The 21,872-nt window shown below is 43.1% G+C and overlaps 1 protein-coding gene across 5 annotated transcripts in view; it reads right to left on the bottom strand.

Moving 5' to 3' along the window:
• Nucleotides 1-2,517: 2,517 nt before the first annotated feature.
• The window catches only part of SACM1L (SAC1 like phosphatidylinositide phosphatase), a 573,015-nt gene continuing 553,660 nt past the window's right edge, over nucleotides 2,518-21,872 (bottom strand). For all 5 annotated transcript variants that reach the window (XM_077269423.1, XM_077269421.1, XM_077269419.1 and 2 more), the window contains 2 exons: nucleotides 7,106-7,163; nucleotides 2,518-3,005 (listed from right to left, as the gene is read on the bottom strand). In XM_077269423.1, the coding sequence (XP_077125538.1) occupies nucleotides 2,869-3,005; nucleotides 7,106-7,163 (195 nt within the window). In that variant the 3' untranslated portion in view covers nucleotides 2,518-2,868. The remainder of the gene's footprint in view (nucleotides 3,006-7,105; nucleotides 7,164-21,872) is intronic.

A 21,872-nucleotide genomic window follows, 5' to 3' on the forward strand; every position in this document is an offset into this window, starting at 1 on the left:
CATCCTCCAAAAGGGTGTTGTGGTTTCGGCTCTCACTACCGAGGTTGAGGCTGAGATTGCCGAGGCTCAGGAGGAGGTACCATCTGAGCTTCCCATCAACAAATCTTTTGTACCGCTTCATCTCCGACTAAAGGTTTTGGCGGAGCATCATGATGCTGTCCTGGCTGGCCACCCAGGGGTTAGAGGTACCTTGGAGTTGGTGTCACGTCGGTTTTGGTGGCCCAAGATCCGACAGGATGTGGTCTCATACGTGTCAGCTTGTACCACGAGCGCTAGGGCTAAGACGCCCCGCTCCCATCCTGTTGGCACACTACTTCCTCTTGAAGTACCTAGTAAGCCATGGACGGAAATCTCCATGGATTTCATCACTGATTTGCCCTCATCAGCTGGGAACACGGTCATCTTGGTGATTGTTGATCGGTTTTCAAAAATGTCGCACTTTGTTCCTTTGCCTTCATTGCCTAACGCTAAGACTCTGGCTCAGGTATTTAAGCCGGAGGTGGTCAGACTTCATGGGGTTCCGTCTGACATCGTGTCTGATAGGGGTACTCAGTTTGTGGCAAAATTTCGGAGGGCATTTTGCTCACGGCTGGGGATCAATTTGTCTCATTCTTCGGCGTTCCATCCTCAGTCAAATGGTCAGACTGAGCGTATGAACCAAAATTTGGAACAGTACTTACGCTGCTTTGTCTCTGATAACCAGGAGGAGTGGTCTACCTTTCTTCCTTTGGCTGAGTTTGCCATCAATAATCACCGCCAGGAGTCGTCTGGGGAGTCTCCGTTTTTTTGTGTTTATGGGCTACATCCTCAATTTTGTACCTTGAGTCAGAGGGGCTCTTCCGGCGTTCCGGAGGAGGATCAGTTAGGAGCACTATTATCATCAGTCTGGAGGAGAGTTAAACAGCGCCTGTTGAGTGTGGGTGCTAGGTACAAACGTGTGGCTGACAGTAGGCGTGTGCCAGGTCCGGACCCGAGTGTGGATGTCTGGGTGTGGTTATGCACAAAAAACATAAGACTCAAAATACCATCCCTTAAATTGGGTCCATGGTTTATTGGTCCATTTAGGGTCACCGCCGTCATTAACCCAGTAGCGTACCGATTGGAGCTCCCTACAGTTTATAAGATACACAACGTGTTCCACAGGTCTCTTCTAAAGAAGGTGGTGGGTTCTGTGGACGCGGCGCCTATGCCACCTCCAGTCTTGGTGGATGGTAATTTGGAGTTTGAAGTCTCCAAGGTGGTTGACTCATGTAGTGCGTCGTACTTTACAGTACTTGGTACACTGGCGTGGTTATGGGCCTGAGGAGAGGTCCTGGGTACCAGCCTCGGATATTCATGCAGATCAGCTGGTCAGGTTTTTTCATCATCGCCATCCAGACAAGCCGGGTCCTATAAGCCGTGAGGGCCCTGGGGTCCCTTGTAGAAGGCGGGGTACTGTCATGTCGGACGCTGTTCAGACCAGGTCGTTCGACAGACAGCGGTACTTCCGCTTTTGACCACTATTTGCTCATTGGCGTCGGCTAGGTTTTGTCCAGCTGTTCCAGGGTTAATTTACCTGATCCTCGGATTGGAAGCTGGGCCATGCCCATGGCCTTTAAATAGTTCTCCGGATCATTGGACGTCGCCGATTATAGCTTCTGTCTTGTGCGTTGTTATCTCGGTCCGGAGTGGAGAGCTGGTTGTTGGAGATTCGTTGCTGGTGGTGTATTTTCCTTAGTCTTATTTACTCCTTCCTATATTTGTATTTATTTTGCCCTGCACATTTATAGTGTATTCCTGAGTGACTGCGTCGTGGTGTATATTTTCCTTTATCCTTGTCTGTGCTAACTGTGGGTATTGGTGTATTACCTCTTCACTGGGTGGTGTGCGGTTGGTGTCAGCCTAGGGTTGAAACAGGAGACAGGGTGAGGGTCGAGGCCTAGACATGCACACCATCAGTGTAAACTCTAGGTAGAGGGTCAGTCAGGATTTCCCTAGTCTGAGGGAAATTGCAGGGGCCCGGGTTATTAGCTCTTGCTCACCTAGTCTCCCCGTGACACATTGGGCTCGTTGTTCTGGCTGAGTACCCGAGTAGTCCAATCTGCTCGACCCGAGCAACGAGCACCCAAGCATATTAGTGCTCGCTCATCACTACTAATAATTCAATCATAATGACTATTAAAAGACTAATTGAAGCTGCAACCATACAGTGTAAAATATTACAATGCAAGCTTATATACAGCACAAAACAATTAGGCTTATTACAACTGTAGTTACCTCTGGTAGCTCTCCCTTCTATTTTACATTGTGATTTTCTGCCGTTCCAGCAGATTTACTCAATTTTTAGCATTTCAAATTCCCTAGAGCAAACATTTATATTCTAGTAATAAGTCTAAATTTAAACATTTTATTAGTATAAATTAAGGCATACAAATGAAGAAAATTAAATAGAGAAATGCTCAAGAAAGAATGTATTTATGCTTGTCATCTTGTTACTATTCAATATAAAATTTAAAAAAAGAACTGATTTAGAGACAATTGTAAGGCAAGGAACTCAAAATGAAAATCTTTATTGATAACTATTGACTTTAAAATGCTCAAAGATTAGGTCTCTTTTGCAACGGTGGAATAGTTGAAAATAAGCTGCATATCAATGGAAAATGCACATTGAAAAGCAGAACATTATTTAAGAGTATGTTGTGCTCCAGGTGAAGTAGTATAATACCGCTGCATCTTCATGCGCATGGCGTAAAGATTCATTGCTAATGATGGTTTCAAATCCAAGTCAACATTAGGAAGATCAACAATGTGTTTCAAAGCAGATTAGTAAAGACTCCAATTATGGCTTGTGGTACAATCACTGCCAAGAAGCTTTGAACAAATACAAATTCAGTCCATCTTCTCCTTTTGCACTAGTTTTGGAGCATCAACAAAGTCTTTGCCATTGTAGAGGATAATAGTGGCTGTTCCAATGCTAGCAGTACCCCAGAACAGTACATAGGCAAGGGTCTCGGTCCAAGTGTCACCTTTAAGAAACAAATATACTACATCAGTACACACTATTCATACACAGAAAAAAATATTTAACACCTTGTTACTATATGGCATTTATCCATCATGAGTGCTTGTGAATAAGAACGTCATGATCGATAAACAGTTATGCTCAGAAATATTTGGACAGTGACAGGTTTTGACACTTTAGCGGCTTACCACAACATATTCAATGTACAGTCATGGGTTTAAAGTGGAGACCCTCAGCTTTAATTTGATAGTATTCACATTCTAATTGAAGTAAGGGTTTAAGAATTACAGCTCTTTAATATGTAGCTGCCTCTTTTTAAAGGGATCAAAGGTAATTGGACAATTTATCTAAAAAACACTTTAATGGGCTCCTCCCCATTAATCCATCATCAATTAAGCAGGTAAAAGGTCTGGAGCTGATACCAAGTGTGGCTTTTGCATTTGGAACCTGTTCATGTGAACCTACATGTGGAGAGATAGCAGAAATGTTAGGAGTGGTCAAATTAAAAGTTTCTTATATGTTGCAAAACAATAGAGTGCAATGGTGAGCTTGCTAATTAAAAAAGTCCCGGACATCTATGGAAGACAACAACGGTGTATGATAGAAGAATCCATTCCACATGGCAAAGAAAAACCATTTCACAACATCCACCAAAGTGAAGAACACTCTCCAGGAAGTAGGTGTTTCAGTATCTAAGAAAAGACTTCATGAAAGGAAATATAGAGGGTTCATTACAAGGTGCAAACAATTAATCAGCCTTAAAAATAGAAAGGCCAGATTAGACTTCTCCAACAAACATCTAAAGAATCCAGAAGCAGTTCTGAAAAAGCATTCTTTGGAAAGATGAAATAAAGATCAATCTGTACCAAAAAATGGGAAACAAAGAAAGCTTGGAACAGCTCATGATCCAAGTCATACCACATCCTCATGGATGGTGTCAGCATGTATGGCTTCCAATGGCACTGGGTCAATGGTGTTTATTGATGATGTGACTGAAGACAAGCAGCTTGATGAATTCTAAAGTGTACAGGGTGATACTTTCTGCTCATATTCAATCAAATGCAGGACAGTTGATTGGACAGAGCTTCACAGTATAGATCGATAATGATCCAAAACATAGTGTTTTTTTTTTTTTTTTAAGGTAAAAGAAGGAGTATTCTGCAATGGCCAAGTCAGTAACCAGATCTCAACACCATCTAACATGCATTGCACATTAAGGCAGAAAGACCCACAAACGAGCAACAACTGGAGGCAACAACTTAAGTCCGCTACAGTAAAGGTCTGGCAAAGTATCACAATGGAGGAAACCCAGCATTTGGTGACATCCATGGCTTCCAGACTTCAGGCAGTTATTGCCTGCACAGGATTCACTATAAAGAATTAAAAATGAGGATTTTATTTATGGTAAAGTTAGTTTGTCCTATTACCTTTGAGCCCCTGAAATGAGGAGTCTTTGTAGGAAAATGGTTGTTATTCTAAATGTTTCACAGGATACAGTGGGGAAAAAAATTATTTAGTCAGCCACCAATTGTGAAAGTTCTTCCACTTAAAAATATGAGAGAGGCCTGTAATTGATATCATACGTAGACCACAAGTATGAGACTCAAAATGAGAAAACAAATCCAGAAAATCACCTTGTCTGATTTGGCAAGATTTATTATGCAAATTATGGTGGAAAATAAGTGTTTGGTCATCTAAAAACATGCAAGATTTATGGCTCTCACAGACCTGTAACTTATTCTTTAAGAGGCTCCTCTGTCCTCCACTCATTACCTGTAGTAACGGCACTTGTTTGAACTTGTTATCAGTATAAAAGACACCTGTCCACAACCTCAAACAGTCACACTCCAAAGTACTATGGTGAAGACCAAAGAGCTGTAGAAGGACACCAGAAACAAAAATTGTAGCCCTACACCAGTCTGGGAAGACTGAATCTGCAATAGGCAAGCAGCATGGTGTGATGAAATCAACTGTGGGAGCAATAGTAAGAAAGTAGAAGACATACAAGACCACTGAATCTCCCTCAATCTGGGGCTCCATGCAAGATCTCACCCCATGGGGTCAAAATGATCACAAGAACAGTGAGCAAAAATCCCAGAAGCACACGGGGGACCTAGTGAATGACCTGCATAGAGCTGTGACCATCGTAACAAAGGCTACCATCAGTAACACACTACGCCGCCAGCGACTCAGATCCTGCAGTCCCAGACATGTCCCCCTGCTTAAGCCAGTACATGTCTGGGCCAGTCTGAAGTTTGCTAGAGAGCATTTGGATTATCCAGAATAGTACTGGGAGAATGTCATATTGGCCTGATGAAACCAAAGTAGAACTGTTTGGTAGAAACAAAACTTGTCGTGTTTGGAGGAGAAAGAATGCAGAGTTGCATCTAAAGAACACCATACCTACTGTGAAGCATGGGGTGGCAACATCATGCTTTGGGACTGTTTCTCTGCAAAGGGACCAGGACAACTGATCCGTGTACATGAAAGAATGAGTGGGGCTATGTATCATGAGATTTTGAGTGCAAACCTCCTCTAATCAGCAAGGGCACTGAAGATGAAATGTGGATGGGTCTTTCAGCATGATAATGATCCCCAAGCACCCCGCCAGGGCAATGAAGGAGTGGCTTTGTAAGAAGCATATGAAGTTCCTGGAGTGGCATAGAGTCTACAGATCTCAACCCCATAGAAAACCTTTGGAGGGAGTTGAAAGTCTGTGTTGCCCAGCGACAGGCCCAAAACATCACTGCTCTAGAGGAAATCTGCATGGAGGAATGGGCCAACATACCACAGTGTGTGCCAATCTCATGAAGCCTTACAGAAAATGTTTGACGCCTCATTGCCAAAAAAAGATATATAACAAAATATTGAGATGAACTTTTGCCAATGACTAAATACTTATTTTCCACCATAATTTGCAAAATAAATCTTGCCAAATCAGACAAGGTGATTATGTGGATTTGTTTTCTCATTTTGACTCTCATAGTTGTGGTCTACCTATGATGTCAATTACAGGCCTCTCTCATCTTTTTAAGTGGGAGAACTTGCACAATTGGTGGCTGACTAAATACTTTTTCCCCACTGTAATTTTGTTCAACCCCTTTAATTAAACCTGAAACTCTACACTTCAATTGCACCTGTTATTTTATTTTTAATAAAAAATAGTGGCATGCAGAGCCCAAATCACAAAGATTCTGTCACTGTCCATATATTTCTGAGCCTACCTACAAGTTATGATGATCAGAAGGAAATTGCCTGTGCGTCGGAACGATCAGAAGTTGAAGCCCGACTAACAGCAGAAATTGTAGAGATTATTAAAACCACTAATCCCAGGAGTTCATATTTTTAGATGACTTTCAATAACATTCACTGAATCCTCCTTATCTTTTTATGCAGCAATAAAAATTAAGTGATACAATTAATATTAGTACAAAATATATCAAAAAGCTTGGCACTCAATAATGCTTGTAGAAAATAAATTTATTATACATCTGGACAGACAGATCAGCGGTAGCTCGTTTCGAGCTACCACTGATCTGTCTGTCCAGATGTATAATAAATGACTATTTTCTACAAGCATTATTGAGTGCCAAGCTTTTTGATACATTTGATTTAAGTGGCTGGAAACTTTACTTGAGCACCTCTACTCACAAATTTATAGAGTGCCGTGTAACTTGTTCTTATTAGTACAAAATAGTTATATATTAATATTGAGCAGCATTAATTTCAGCCTACTGGTTCGGCCTCCACTACAGTGACAGTCTCTCATGTCGCGCCTCGGGAAAATTAAGTGCCCACCCTTGCATTATTGACATTGTCAGCTTTAAAAGCAACTTTATGAAAATGTCACCTACAAATTTTTATGGCCCATAAAAACTAATCACAGCTCCGCTTTCAGTATTCTAGTAACGAAAGCTGTGCTGTAATTGCTTTCAACAGGTAAAAAAAAAACACGTTTCCTTTTACACAGTTTCATAAATCTGCCCCCAAATATTTGAAGCATGTTTAAGAAAGTTCCTAACTGGTTATCTTTGATCAGTTTTCTGTTGTGGAATTTCACATTATATCTTAATTCTGTAAATACATACAGTATAGATAACTTACCGGCCATGAGTAGACAGATAATGCACATGGAAAATGCAACCACCATAATGATTGGCAGCTAAAAGAGACAAGAAGACAAAACTTTTGTTTAAATGTTCATGGTCAACAAAAATTACAACATTTTAAGAAATGCAATGCTATTTGAATAAAAGTATAACTCTACCCCAATCAAAGGGTGTTTTAGAGCAGATTATAAAAATCCAAAAAGACTGATATACACAACAGCAACTTTACAATTATATGTATTGTGTAAAGTGGTGTTATAGTAAACAACAGAAAATTCATTAGTCAGTAATTTTCTCAACTGCAAGACAAAGAAAGCCAGTTTTTTCATCAGTGTGCTGGATCAGATTTTAAATCAGTTTTTAGTCAGTGTTTCAGTTTTTCTCAGCAATCAGTGAAAATAAGAGAACGCTAGGATGCAACTAGGCATCAGCGTGCTATTCGCTTTTTTCACTGACCTGAATCCTGCCCACAATAGAGATCAAAATAGGACACGTCTTGCTTTTTATGCATCCCATTGATCAACATAAAAAAATAGACAAATAGCCTCATGAAATATAATGTGTTAGGCTACGTTCACATTTGCGTTGTGTGCCGCAGCGTTGGCGCCGCAACGCACAACGCAAACAAAAACGCAGCAAAACGCATGCACAACGCTGCGTTTTGCGCCGCATGCGTCCTTTTTTTGATTGATTTTGGACGCAGCAAAAATGCAACTTGCTGCGTCCTCTGCGCCCGGACGCGGGCGCCGCAGGGACGCATGCGGCGCAAAACGCAAGTGCGACGCATGTCCATGCGCCCCCATGTTAAATATAGGGGCGCATGACGCATGCGGCGACGCTGCGGCGCAGACCGCAAATGTGAACGTAGACTTAGTGTGCTGTCAGTCAGAAAAAAAACCCTGACCGCACGTACAACAAACATTTCACTTCAAAAACGCTTTCCCTGCATGCTCAGTTAACATTAAAGGGGTTGTCTGACACTTTAACCCCTTAGTCACCGGGCACATTTTTAAAAAAATTTGACACGTGTTACTTTTTGTTGTAATAACTCTGGAAAGCTTTAACTTATCCCACTGATTTTGAGATTGTTTTTTTCTGCGACACATCATACTTTATGATAATGGTAAATTTAGGTCGATATGCTTTGCGTTTATTTCTAAACATCACAAATTTGACCCCCCCCAAAAAAAATCACCATTTTTAATGATTATCCCTTTAATCCAGATAGTCATACCACAGAAAAACATGATGAAATAACATTTTACAAATGGTGCTGATGTAAAGCAGACATGAGGGAAATGTTTATTTTGTCAGCATTTTAGGTTTAAAAATGTAGCAGTCATTTTTCATTTTTTTCCAAGGAAATTTACAAAACTTTTTTTTTTTTTTTTTTTTAGGGACCTGTTCAGTTTTGAAGTGACTTTGGGAGCCCTTATACACTGTGTGAAGAATTATTAGGCAAGTTGTATTTTGATCACATGATACTTTTTATACGTGTTGTCCTACTTCAAGCTGTTCAGGCTTGAGAGCCAACTACCAATTAAGTAAATCAGGTGATGTGCATCTCTGAAATGAGGAGGGGTGTTGTCTAATGACACCAAACCCTATGTAAGGTGTGCTTAATTATTAAGCAACTTCCTTTCCTTTGGCAAAATGGGTGAGAAGAGAGATTTGACGGGCTCCGAAAAGTCCAAAATTGTGAGATGTCTTGCAGAGGGATGCAGCAGTCTTGAAATTGCCAAACCTTTGAAGCGTGATCACCCAACAATCAAGCGTTTCATGGCAAACAGCCAACATGGTCGCAAGAAGAGCGTTGGCCAAAAAATGCGCAAAATAACTGCCCATGAATTGAGGAAAATCAAGCGTGAAGCGGCCAAGATGCAATTTGCCACCAGTTTTGCCATATTTCAGAGCTGCAACATTACTGGAGTAACAAAAAGTACAAGGTGTGCTCTTGATGGGCCAGATGGATGGGCCAGAGGCTGGATCAGTAAAGGGCAGAGAGCTCCACTCCGACTCAGACGCCAGCAAGGTGGAGGTGGGGTACTGGTATGGGCTGGTATCACCACAGATGAACTTGTAGGACCTTTTCGGGTTGAAGATGGAGTGAAGCTCATCTCTCAGACCTACTGCCAGTTTCTGGAAGACAACTTCTTCAAGCAGTGGTACAGGAAGAAGTTGGTGTCGTTCAAGAAAAACATGATTTTCTTGCAGGACAATGCTCTATCACATGCCTCCAACTACTCCACAGCATGGCTGGCCAGTAAAGGTCTCAAAGAAGAAAAAATAATGACATGGCCCCCTTGTCCACCTGATCTGAACCCCATAGAGAACCTGTGGTCCCTCATAAAATGTGAGATCGGAACAGTGTCTGGGAGGCTGTGGTGGCTGCTGCACACAATATTGATCATAAACAGATCAAGCAACTGACAATCTATGGATGGAAGGCTGTTGTTGAGTGTCATCATAAAGAAAGGTGGCTATATCGGTCACTAATTTTTGGGGGTTTTGTTTTTGCTTGTCAGAAATGTTTATTTCTAAATTTTGTGCAGTTATATTGGTTTACCTGGTGAAAATAAACAAGTGAGATGGGAATATATTTGGTTTTTATTAAGTTGCCTAATAATTCTGTGCAGTAATAGTTACCTGCAGAAACAGATATCCTCCTAAGATAGCCAAATCTAAAAAAAAACCCACTCCAACTTCCAAAAATATTAAGCTTTGATATTTATGAGTCTTTTGGGTTGATTGAGAACATAGTTGTTGATCAATAATAAAATAATCCTCTAAAACACAACTTGCCTAATAATTCTGCACACAGTGTATATCGGAAACTCACAAAAGAGATACAATTTTAAAACCAGAGCCCATCAACGTATTAACATATTTTTAAGGTTGAAGGAAGGCTAAGTCCATCTAGTTCAACCCATGTCCTAACCTAACATGCCCTAATATGTCGATCCAGAGGAAGGAAAAAAAAACCTATGTAAAAAACAGTAAGCCTCACATTGGGGAAAAAATTCCTTCCCGACTCCACATACCGCAATCAGACTAGTTCCCTGGATCAAAGCCCTATCAAGGAATCTAGTGTAACTAACATGTAACATTATAATTTTCAAGAAAGGCATCCAGTCTGTTCTTAAATTTTAGTTATGAATCACTCATTACAACATCATACGGCAGAGAGTTCCATAGTCTCGCTGCTCTTACAGTAAAGAATCCGCGTCTGTTATTATGATTAAACCTTCTTTCCTCCAGACGTTGAGGATGCCCCTTTGTCTCAGTCTCAGGTCTACGAGTAAAAAGTTAATTAGAAAGGTCTTTGTACTGTACTGTCCCCTCATGTATTTATACATTGTAATAAGATCACCCCTTAGCCTTTGTTTTACCAAACTACCGTAAATAACCCCAAGTGTAATAACCTATCTTGATATTGCAGACCCCCCCCAGTCCTCTAAACCTTGGTCGCTCTTCTCTGCACCCGCTCTAGTTCAGCTATATCTTTCTTATACACCGGAGACCAGAACTGTGCACAGTATTCTAAGTGTGGTCGCACTAGTGACTTGTATAGAGGTAAAATTATGTTCTCCTCATGAGCATCTATGCCTCTTTTAATGCATCCCATTATTTTATTTGCCTTTGCAGCAGCTGCCTGAGACTGGCCACTAAATGTGAGTTTGTAATCCACCCATACTCCCAGGTCTTTTTCAGTGACGGTTTTGCCCAGTGCTTTACAATTAAGCACATAATTCTACATCGTATTTCTTCTGTCCAAGTGCATGACCTTACATTTATCCCCATTAAAGCTCATTTACCATTTATCAGCCCAAGCTTCTAGTCTACATAAATCCTCCTGTAATATAAAATTGTCCTCCTCTGTATTGATTACCCTGCACAGTTTAGTGTCATCTGCAAAAATTTAAATTCTACTCTGTATGCCTCCTACAAAGTCATTAATAAATACGATAAAAAGAAGCGGGCCTAATACTGACGCCTGTGCTACCCCACTGTTAACTGTGACCCAGTCCGAGTGTGTTCCATTAATAACCACCCTTTGCTTCCTATCCCTGAGCCAGCTCTTAACCCACTTACACATTTCCCCTATTCCCATTGATCTCATTTTATGTATCAACCTTTGGTGTGGCACCGTATCAAAAGCTTTTGAAAAGTCCATATACACCACGTCCACTGAGTTTCCTTGGTCCAGTCCGGAACTTAACTTTTCATAGAAGCTTATCAGATTAGTTTGGCAGGAACTGTCCCTCGTAACTCATGTTGATATTGGATCATAAGATTATTCCTCTTCAGATACTCCAGCATAGCATCTTAGAATACCCTCCAGGATTTTACCCACAGTAGAGGTTAAGCTTACTGGCCTATAATTACCTAGTTCAGTTTTTGTCCCCTTTTTGAATATTGGCACCACATCTGTTATACGCCAGTCCTGTGGTACAGACCTGGTTATAGAGTCTTTTAAGATTAAAAATAATGGTCTATCATTGACTGTACTTAATTCATGTAGTACTTGGGGGTGTATCCCATCCAGGCCAGGGGATTTGTCAACTTTAGTGATTTTTAGATGCCACCGTACTTCCTGCTGGTTTAAGCAGGTGACATTTAATGAGGAATTTTTGTTATTCCTGAAGAGGTGAGGTTTCAGGTTCTGTCTGAAGGATCTTACATGAAAACCACAAAAAGAGGAAAAAATCCTCCAATATTCAAGAAAAAAAACAAAAACAGGCAGAGATGCTTACCTGTCTAAATGGGCCTCAATACAATTGCACTGCCAGGGTGCAGCAGACCCAAGTAAAATGGCAACTGCACAGGTGCAATACCAAATGAAACAGCCAGCCTTCAATCAGGGATTGGCCGTGTGGTGCACCAATGCAAAAAAAATACACTCTGTACCTGGCAATGTTCACACAAGGAATGCAGAGCATCTGGTTCTCAGCCTATTAATGACGCGCTATGGCGGGCTGCCCAGTGCTAACTATGATGCATCATATTTTGCATCATAGTTAGCACTGGGCAGCCCACCATAGCACGTCATTAATAGGCTGAGAACCAGATGCTCTGCATTCCTTGTGTGAACATTGCCACATACAGAGTATATTTTTTTTGCATTGGTGTACCACACGGCCAATCCCTGATTGAAGCTGTTTCATTTGGTATTGCACCTGTGCAGTTGCCATTTTACTTGGGTCCGCTGCACCCTGACAGTGCAATTGTATTGAGGCCCATTTAGACAGGTCTGCCTGTTTTTGTTTTTTTCCGTCTGAAGGATCCGAATGTGGTTGATAGTCGGACGTGTTGGGGCAAAGCATGCAAGAGGATGGGGGATATTTGGGAGAAGTCTTGGAGGCGGTTGGGTGAGAAGCTATTAAGTGTGGAGGAGAGGAGGTGGTCTTGGGAGGACCAGAGATTATGTGAGGGAAGATATCGGGAGATTAGTTCAGAGATATATGGAGGAGACAGGTTATGGATGGCTTTGTAGGTCAGTATAAGTAATTTGAACTGGATACGCTGAGGGAAAGGGAGCCAGTGAAGAGATTTGCAGAGGGGAGAAGAGGAGGAGTAGCGAGGAGAGAGATGAATTAGTCGGGCAGCAGAGTTAAGGATGGATTGGAGAGGTGCAAGGGTGTTAGTAGGGTGGCCACAGAAAAGGATGTTGCAGTAGTCGAGGTGGAAGATGAGGGCATGCACAAGCACTCTGCCATGAAAGAGAGGGGCGACCTCGTCAATAGCTGATGCGAGAGTGGCATTGTAGAAAGCAGTAGCACTGTGTCATGGAGTGAGGATATGGAAACCAGTGGTAGAATAGAGTCAGAGCATGTGGGTGTCTAGGTGTGCAAGTTTTCTGCGGAGGTGCGCATGTTGCTGGACATGGGTGATAGGTGAGGAGGACAGGGATGAGAAAGTGAGTAGATGATGGACGGATAGAGGGAGAGGGGAAGTGGTGAAGTTAGATAGAGAGCAGAGACGGGTGAAGACCAGGTCTAATGTATGTCCGTCTGTGTTGGTGGCTGAGGAGGACCACTGAGCAAGTCCAAAAGATGAAGTAAGGGACAGGAGTTTGGAGGCTGTTGACAGAAGGGTATCAGTGGGGATGTTGAAGTCACCCATGATGATAGTGGGAATGTCAGTGGAAAGAAAGTGAAGAAGCCAGGTAGAGAATTGGCCAATAAAGGCAGTGGCCGGCCCCAGGTGTCGGTATATGATGGCCACATGGAGGTTGGAGGGAGAGTAGATGCGGACAGAGTGGACTTCAAAAGAGAGGAGAAGGGAGGGTAGAGGTAGGATTGGGTTAAAGGTGCAGTTAGAAGAAAGGAGAAGACCCACTCTTCCACCATCTCTGTTGCCGGGGTGAGGGGTGTGGGTGAAATGGAGGCCACCGTAACACAGCGTAGCAGGGGAGGCGGTGTCAGAGGGTATTATCCATGTTTCTGTTATGCCGAGGAAGACAAGCTTGTGAGAGAAAAAGGTCATGAATCACATGAAGCTTTTTGCAGATTGAGCAGGCATTCCAGAAGTGCTCCAGAGAGAGGGAGCAGGGTGGTGGGCATCAAGGGCACAGGTTTTATGTTGGAAAGATTACGGTAGTTCATGTTAGATAGGGAGCGGTAGGAGGCGGTAGTAATGGGAGGTATGAGCTGCGGAGGTCCAGGATTGGGAGATATGTCGCCAGCAGTGAGGAGAAGCAGAGAAAGGTAGAGCAGGCGGGAGGAGGAGAGTGGCTGGCTTGTTTTAAGTTTTATTAGGACAAATTTGAGGTTGAGAAGCAGGCCAGCAGAGGAGGTCAAGTGGGGAGGAAAGAGGGAAGGGGAGACGATTATTTGGTTAGAGGGTGCTGGGGTTTGGGGATAGCGAAGGAGAGTGAGGATTAGTGGAGCAAACACTGTAAGGGCATACAGTATGTAAACATGGTGAAGGAGTAAGATGCGTTAATAGAAAAGCTAGATCCAAGTAATAAGAAGTGCTTACTCAGCAGACATACTCAAAAGAGACAGATACATAGAGTGGGGTCTTGACTCCTGCCGTGACTAACTGCCGTTGAAATAACTGCAAGCCACGATACTTTAGCTGCAGTGAAACTTTTCCTGCAGGGAGAGGAGTGCAAGACCCCACATGCGTGCACCCCTTAGGTTGCTACGAAATTTATAGGACTAAAGGTACCTTCACACTAAGCGACTTTACAACGATAACGATAGCGATCCGTGACGTTGCAGCGTCCTGGATAGCGATATCGTTGTGTTTGACACGCAGCAGCGATCTGGATCCTGCTGTGATATCGCTGGTCGTTGCTGAAAGTTCAGAACCTTATTTGGTCGTCAGATCGCCGTGTATCGTCGTGTTTGACAGCAAAAGCAATGATGCCAGCGATGTTTTACAATGGTAACCAGGGTAAATATCGGGTTACTAAGCGCAGGGCCGCGCTTAGTAACCCGATGTTTACCCTGGTTACCATTGTAAAAGTAAAAAAAAAAAAACAGTACATACTCACCCTCTGATGTGTGTCACGTCCCCCGGCGTCCGCGCTGCTGCTCAGAGCTTCCTGCACTGAGTGTGTCAGTGCCGGCCGGAAAGCAAAGCACAGCGGTGACGTCACCGCTCTGCTGTTAGGGCCGGCGCTCACACAGTGCAGGGAAGCGGACGCCGGGGGACGCGAATGTAAGTATGTAGTGTTTCTTTTTTTACATTTACACTGGTAACCAGGGTAAACATCGGGTTACTAAGCGCGGCCCTGCGCTTAGCAACCCGATGTTTACCCTGGTTACCGGGGACTTCGGCATCGTTGGTCGCTGGAGAGCTGTCTGTGTGACAGCTCTCCAGCGACCAAACAGCGACGCTGCAGCGATCGGCATCGTTGTCGATATCGCTGCAGCGTCGCTTAGTGTGAAGGTACCTTAAGTAGAGGATCAGGTGAAAGGGATTGTGGGAGCTGATTTGGGATAAATTAGCAATTGGCTAGCACACCAGGGGAGGTTAGATAATCAAAGGCACTGGGCCTTGCTACATCCATATGCTGTAACACCTTGCACCAGATAAGATCTAGAACGACCCCCACCATGGATTTACAGCAGTGAGTATTGAATACAATTCAACAAATGAATTTAGCAATCATTCAGCAGGCACTGTTATATACCATTAAAGGAAATGTTGCAGGATGATAAGCAGCAGATGACAAGCATGTTATGTTGTCCATTATAGGATTTTATGTGTGTAAATACTGATGAAAAAAGTCATTTAGCATATTGAATTTTTCCTCATCCACCATTTCACCCAGACTATTTTTAAGGGGACCAACACTATCATTTTTTAGTTTCTTACTATTTATGGAGTTAAAGAATATTTTGGGATTATTTTTACTTTCTCTGGCAATGAGTCTCTCTGTCTTAATCTTTGCTGCCTTGATTTGCTTTTTACAGAATGTATTTAATTTTCTGTATTTATTTAATGCCTCATCACTACCTACTTGCTTTAATTCTCTAAATGCTTTCTTTTTGTCACTTACTGCGCCCCTTACATCTCTATTTACCATAGTGGATTCCTCCTATTTCTAGTATGTTTATTCCCATAGGGTATATATTGTGCACAGGTCCTATTCAGAATGCAAATAAACGTCTCCCATTTTCTTTGTGTACTTTCATGTCTCAGGATATCGTCCCAGTTTATTGCACTAAGATCATCTCTCAACTGTCGGAAATGTGCCTTCCTGAAGCTTAGTGTCCTTGAAACCCCTCCCTCTACTACACATCTTAGGATACATGAAATCTTATTATTTTGTGATCACTATTACCCAAGTGACCCCAACCTTTATATTTGAGATGCGGTCTAGCAGTGCCCCCCTTCTTGTTGGGTCCTGAACCAGTTGTGAGAGGTAATTGTCTCTCATAGTTGTCAAAAAACAATAACCTTTGCTGGAACTGCAGGTTTCTGTTCCCCAATGTATTTCAAGGAAGTTGAAGTCCCCATAATAATGACTTCTCTTTGAGCCTCTGCTTTATCTATTTTCTTTATGAGTATATTCTCTGTTGCTTCCATTATTTTTGGAGACTTATAACAGACCCCTATCAGTAATTTATTATTTTTCCCCCTTCCCTTATCTGCACCCACAGGGACTCTACATTTTCATTAGATTCACACATATCACGCAGGATGGGTTTTAAGGATGATTTTACATATAAACACACCCCCCTTGCTTATTTATACGGTAATTTCTGAACAGACTATAGCCCTGTAAATTAACAGCCCAGTCATGGCTCTCATCCAGCCATGTCTCAGATATCCCCCCACCATGTCATAATTATGTTCCAACAAAATTAATTCTAATTCCTCCATATTGCCGGTGAGGCTTCTGGCATTAGTATACATGCACTTTATGTATCTATGTATCTCTCTGTACCTCTATTTTTTCTTAAATTATTAACTGTTCTAACCCCACCCCCCATGCCACCACCAATTTCTTTATTTGTGCCCAGGTCACTATCTGCACTATCTTCCCTTCCTATAAAATTAATACCCTCCCCCAATCCCTGGTTTAAACACTCCTCCAACCTTCTAGCCATTTTCTCCCCCAGCACAGCTGCACCCTCCCTATTGAGGTGCAGCCCGTCCCTAGCGTAGAACCTGTAGCCAACTGAGAAATCGACCCAGTTCTCCAAGAACCCAAACCCCCCCTTCCAACACCTGCAATTCCTGAACCACTTATTTATCTCCCTAATTTCCCGTTGCCTCTCTGGCGTGGCACGTGGTACAGGCAGTATTTCAGAGAATGCCACCTTGGAGGTCCTTGCTTTAAGCTTGCAGCCTAATTCCCTGAAATTGTTTTTAAGGACCTTCTATCTACCTCTAACTTGTGCCAATATGCACCATGACCGCTGGGTCCTCACCAGCCCCTCCCAGTAATCTAACAACTTGAGCAGGGAAGTGTCGGACTCGAGCGCCAGCTAGGAAGCACATGTCAGGACTCTGAACATTTTTATTACCTTTTGTGCATTACTGCCCTTTTCCAAGATGGCGTCTTTGGTCTCATGTGCACTGTGTCTTCCTGCTATAAAACTCCACCCCAGACTTCAGTCTGTGCTAGAGTATTCTGCCTTGCATCCATCTCCTGATCTCTGATTACTCCCTGGCTATACACCTGCTCCTGTGAACCTGTGTGGTGATCCTGCTACTCTGCTCCGAGTTCCTGCTGCATACACAAGTTTCCAGTAATCCTCCTTCATCTGCTGCTTGTGTTTACTTCATCTGCATTTGCTGGACATGTAAGCTGTGCTGCTCTGCAATAACCTGAGACTATTAACCAGGCCTCCCTGGTTGTGCTAAAGATATGATTTGAACTGCCTTATAAGCATATCTATCTGTGTTTGCACTAAGACAAGGATTTATTCGTGTCAAGTTTCCTCAAGAATAACTCAATGTGAATACTTTTCTGCCCAATGATGACAGAAGTATTCTAGGAGTGATATCTTTATTGGCTAACCAGAAAATAATATGTTTGCAAGCTTTCAGAGCACAGTGGCTCCTTCTCCAGGCAAGATTAAAAATAGATTAATGAGACAAGCACAACATTAAGGCCATGTGCACACGTTCAGTATTTTTCGCCTTTTTTTCGCGATTTTTCGCTATAAAAACGTGATAAAAACGTGATAAAAACGCGAAAAAACCGCTAACATATGCCTCCTATTTACAGTGTATTCCGCATTTTTTGTGCAAATGTTGCATTTTTTTTCCGCGAAAAAATCGCATCGCGGAAAAAAAAGCAACATGTTCATTAAAAATGCGGAATTGCGGGGATTCCGCACACCTAGGAGTGCATTGATCTGCTTACTTCCCGCACGGGGCTGTGCACACCATGCGGGAAGTAAGCAGATTATATGCGGTTGGTACCCAGGGTGGAGGAGAGGAGACTCTCCTCCACGGACTGGGCACCATATAATTGGTCAAAAAAAAAAGAATTAAAATAAAAAATAGTCATATACTCACCTTTGATGGCCCCAGGAGTGTTCCCGCCTCTCACCACTGCATGCTGCCGCTTCGGTTCCTAAAGATGGTGTGGTTCAGGACCTGCGATGACGTCGCTGTCTTGTGATTGGTCGCGAGACCGGTCATGTGACCGCTCACGTGACCACGACGTCATCGAAGGTCCTGAACCACACCATCTATAGGAACGGACGCCGCTGAGGATATCGGCTGTCTGCAGAGGGTGAGTATAACCATTTTTTTATTTATTATTTTTAAACATTCTATCTTTTACTATAGATGCTGCATAAGCAGCATCTATAGTAAAAAGTTGGTCACACTTGTCAAACACTATGTTTGACAAGTGTGACCAACCTGTCAGTCAGTTTTCCAAGCGATGCTACAGATCGCTTGAAAAACTTTAGCATTCTGCAAGCTAATTACGCTTGCAAAATGCTAAAAAAACCCGCGAAAAAAACGGGAAAAAAACGCAAAAAAAAAAATGCGGATTTCTTGCAGAAAATTTCCGGTTTTCTTCAGGAAATTTCTGCAAGAAATCCTGACGTGTGCACATACCCTTAAAGAATAATACAGGAGGACATTTGTTAGGGGGTGGGAAGTGTGATGAGTCTATAGATAAGCCATGGTAATCCAATTAGGCATTTTCTTAAGGTACCGTCACACTAAGCGACACTGCAGCGATACAGACAACAATGCCGATCGCTGCAGCGTCGCTGTTTGGTCGCTGGAGAGCTGTCACACAGACAGCTCTCCAGCGACCAACGATGCCGAGGTCCCTGGGTAACCAGGGTAAACATCGGGTTGCTAAGCGCAGGGCCGCGCTTAGTAACCCGATGTTTACCCTGGTTACCAGCGTAAAATGTAAAAAAACAAACAGTACATACTCACCTTCGCGTCCCCCGGCGTCCGCTTCCTGCACTGACTGAGTGCCGGCCCTAACAGCAGAGCGGTGATGTCACCGCTGTGCTTTCACTTTCACTTTCTGGCCGGCAGTCAGTGCAGGAAGGAAGCGGACGGCGGGGGACGCGAAGGTGAGTATGTACTGTTTGTTTTTTTACATTTTACACTGGTAACCAGGGTAAACATCGGGTTACTAAGCGCGGCCCTGCGCTTAGTAACCCGATATTTACCCTGGTTACCATTGTAAAACATCGCTGGTATCGTTGCTTTTGCTGTCAAAGACAACGATACACGGCGATCTGACGACCAAATAAAGTTCTGAACTTTAATCAACGACCAGCGATATCACAGCAGGATCCTGATCGCTGCTGCGTGTCAAACTCAACGATATCGCTATCCAGGACGCTGCAACGTCACGGATCGCTAGCGACATCGTTTAGTGTGATGGTACCTTTACAAATGGAGGGGCAGTGGGAAAAATGTTCTTAGTTATCTGGAGTCCTTCTGGTGGAGGTGTGAATTGTATCCATGTAGTGACTCATAAATCCAGGTGTTAAATTGAGTCCTAGTGTCAACGAATTAAACATATTCATTAGTTTGTATTCCCAAATTTTTCTTTCCCTGTGGTCCTTAAAATTACCTTTTAGTATTAAGACTTTTAAATCTGTCATACTGTGTCCAGGTCCAGAGAAATGTTTTCCCACCGGTGTGTCCATTTCATTCCTGATTGTGTGCCTGTGTAAATTCATCCTAGTTTGTAGTCTTTGCAGTTTCCCCAATATAGATACTTCCAGGGCACCTCGTACATTGTATCATGTACACCACGTTGGAGGATGTACAAGAAAAGGAGCCCGTGACCTTATAGTCCTGATTTGTGTTTGGTACACGGACTATATCTGTTGGTAATATGTGGGTACACGTTTTGCATTTTTTATTGTTACAGGGGAATGTGCCAGTCACTGATGGTGATGAGAGGACACTTCTGACAAGCAGATTCCTTAATTGGATTACCATGGCTTATCTATGGACTCATCACACTTCCCACCCCCTAACAAATGTGCTCCTGTATTATTCTTTAAATGTTGTGCTTGTCTCTTATTAATCTATTTGTAATCTTGCCTGAAGAAGGAGCCACTGTGCTCTGAAAGCTTGCAAACATATTTTCTGGTTAGCCAATAAAGGTATCACTCCTAGAATACTTCTGTCATCATTGGGCAGAAAAGTATTCACATTGATTTTTCTGGCTAACACGGTACCACAATACAATTTGTTATTGTATCTCAAGAATAATTGTGCTTCATTGACTTTCGGCTTGATTGCATTTTTCTCTGAAGTTTCCTATAGACTGCTAAGCTGCGTTTATTATTTGCACAAAGTGTTGTGGACTTGAGTTTCTCTCTGCACCTGTTTGAATCACCGTGTGATAATATAGACTTTACCACTTACAAAAATGTGTCCTGTAGTTGTCTTGTTCCACGCAAAGAGTCTCCTGAGTTTTCCCTTATAATTATTACAGCACATTGCTTGACGATCCCTGTCTGTTACAGATTGCCCTGTTCCCCTAATAATTGAGTCCCCCACTACCAGCAACTGTCTGGCCTGCCCTGCTCTCCTATTTCTCCCTTACTGGAGCAGACACGCCTCCGGCTTTCAGAGGACATGCCTGGCTGCAGCAGTGCTACCCCTGCACTGACACCCCCCTCATCTGCCAACTTAGCAAACTTATTGATAGGGGTGTGCCAAATCAGGACTAGCCTCCCTGGCACTCTTCCCTCTACCCGGCCTTCTAACTGTCACCCAGCTAGCTGCCTCACTTTCCTGCAGCTCCATAGTACCATCCTCCCCCCACATCTATCCCATTGAGCGTCTGTTCAATGAGCAGAAGACTCCTTTCCATATTATCTATGGATCTTAGTGTTGCCAGCTGCACATTTAGATCCAGAACCTGGGCTTCCAAATGCACAACGTGCTCACATCTCACACAGTAGTATGCACCCTCAACCGGCTGTTCAAGGATTGCATACATGCGGCAAGATGTACACTGGATGGCATTGTCAATTATGAAGCTCATTTCCCAATGGGGATTGCACCAGAAAGAAAAGTTAAGTAAAAAGAAATGTAGAGTATTAATAAAATGCAAACAGCAATTCAGTAATTCCTTCCTCTGAAAACTCCCTGAATCCAAAGTCACAGAATCATAAGTCGCACACTTACTTCCGTTCGCATTTACGCTCCGGTCACACTCAGCTCGTACACACTGACTAAGAAAATTTAAAGAGATTTTTTCTTTCCTTTAAGGTACCTTGACATTAAGCGAAACTGCAGCGATACAGACGATGCCGATCGCTGCAGCGTCGCTGTTTAGTCGCTGTGTGGTCGCTGTGTGGTCGCTGTGTGGTCGCTGGAGAGCTGTCACACAGACGGCTCTCCAGCGACCAACGATGCCGAAGTCCCCTGGTAACCAGGGTAAACATCGGGTTACTAAGCGCAGGGCCAGCGTAAATGTAAAAAAAAAAAAACAGTACATACTCACCTTCTGCTGTCTGTCACCCGTCCCTCGCCGTCTCCTTCCCGCACTGACTGTGAGTGCCGGCCGTAAAGTAAAAGCAGAGCACAGCGGTGACGTCACCGCTGTGCTCTGTACTGCCAGCACTCACAGTCAGTGCGGGAAGGAGACGGCGAGGGACGTGTGACAGACAGCAGAAGGTGAGTATGTACTGTTTGTTTTTTTTACTTTTACAATGGTAACCAGGGTAAACATCGGGTTACTAAGCGCGGCCCTGCGCTTAGTAACCCGATGTTTACCCTGGTTACCACTGTAAAACATCGCTGGCATCGTTGCTTTGGCTGTCAAACACGACGATACACGCCGATCTGAC

The sequence above is a fragment of the Ranitomeya variabilis genome, chromosome 6 (assembly GCF_051348905.1).
Source record: "Ranitomeya variabilis isolate aRanVar5 chromosome 6, aRanVar5.hap1, whole genome shotgun sequence".
NCBI lineage: Eukaryota > Metazoa > Chordata > Amphibia > Anura > Dendrobatidae > Ranitomeya > Ranitomeya variabilis.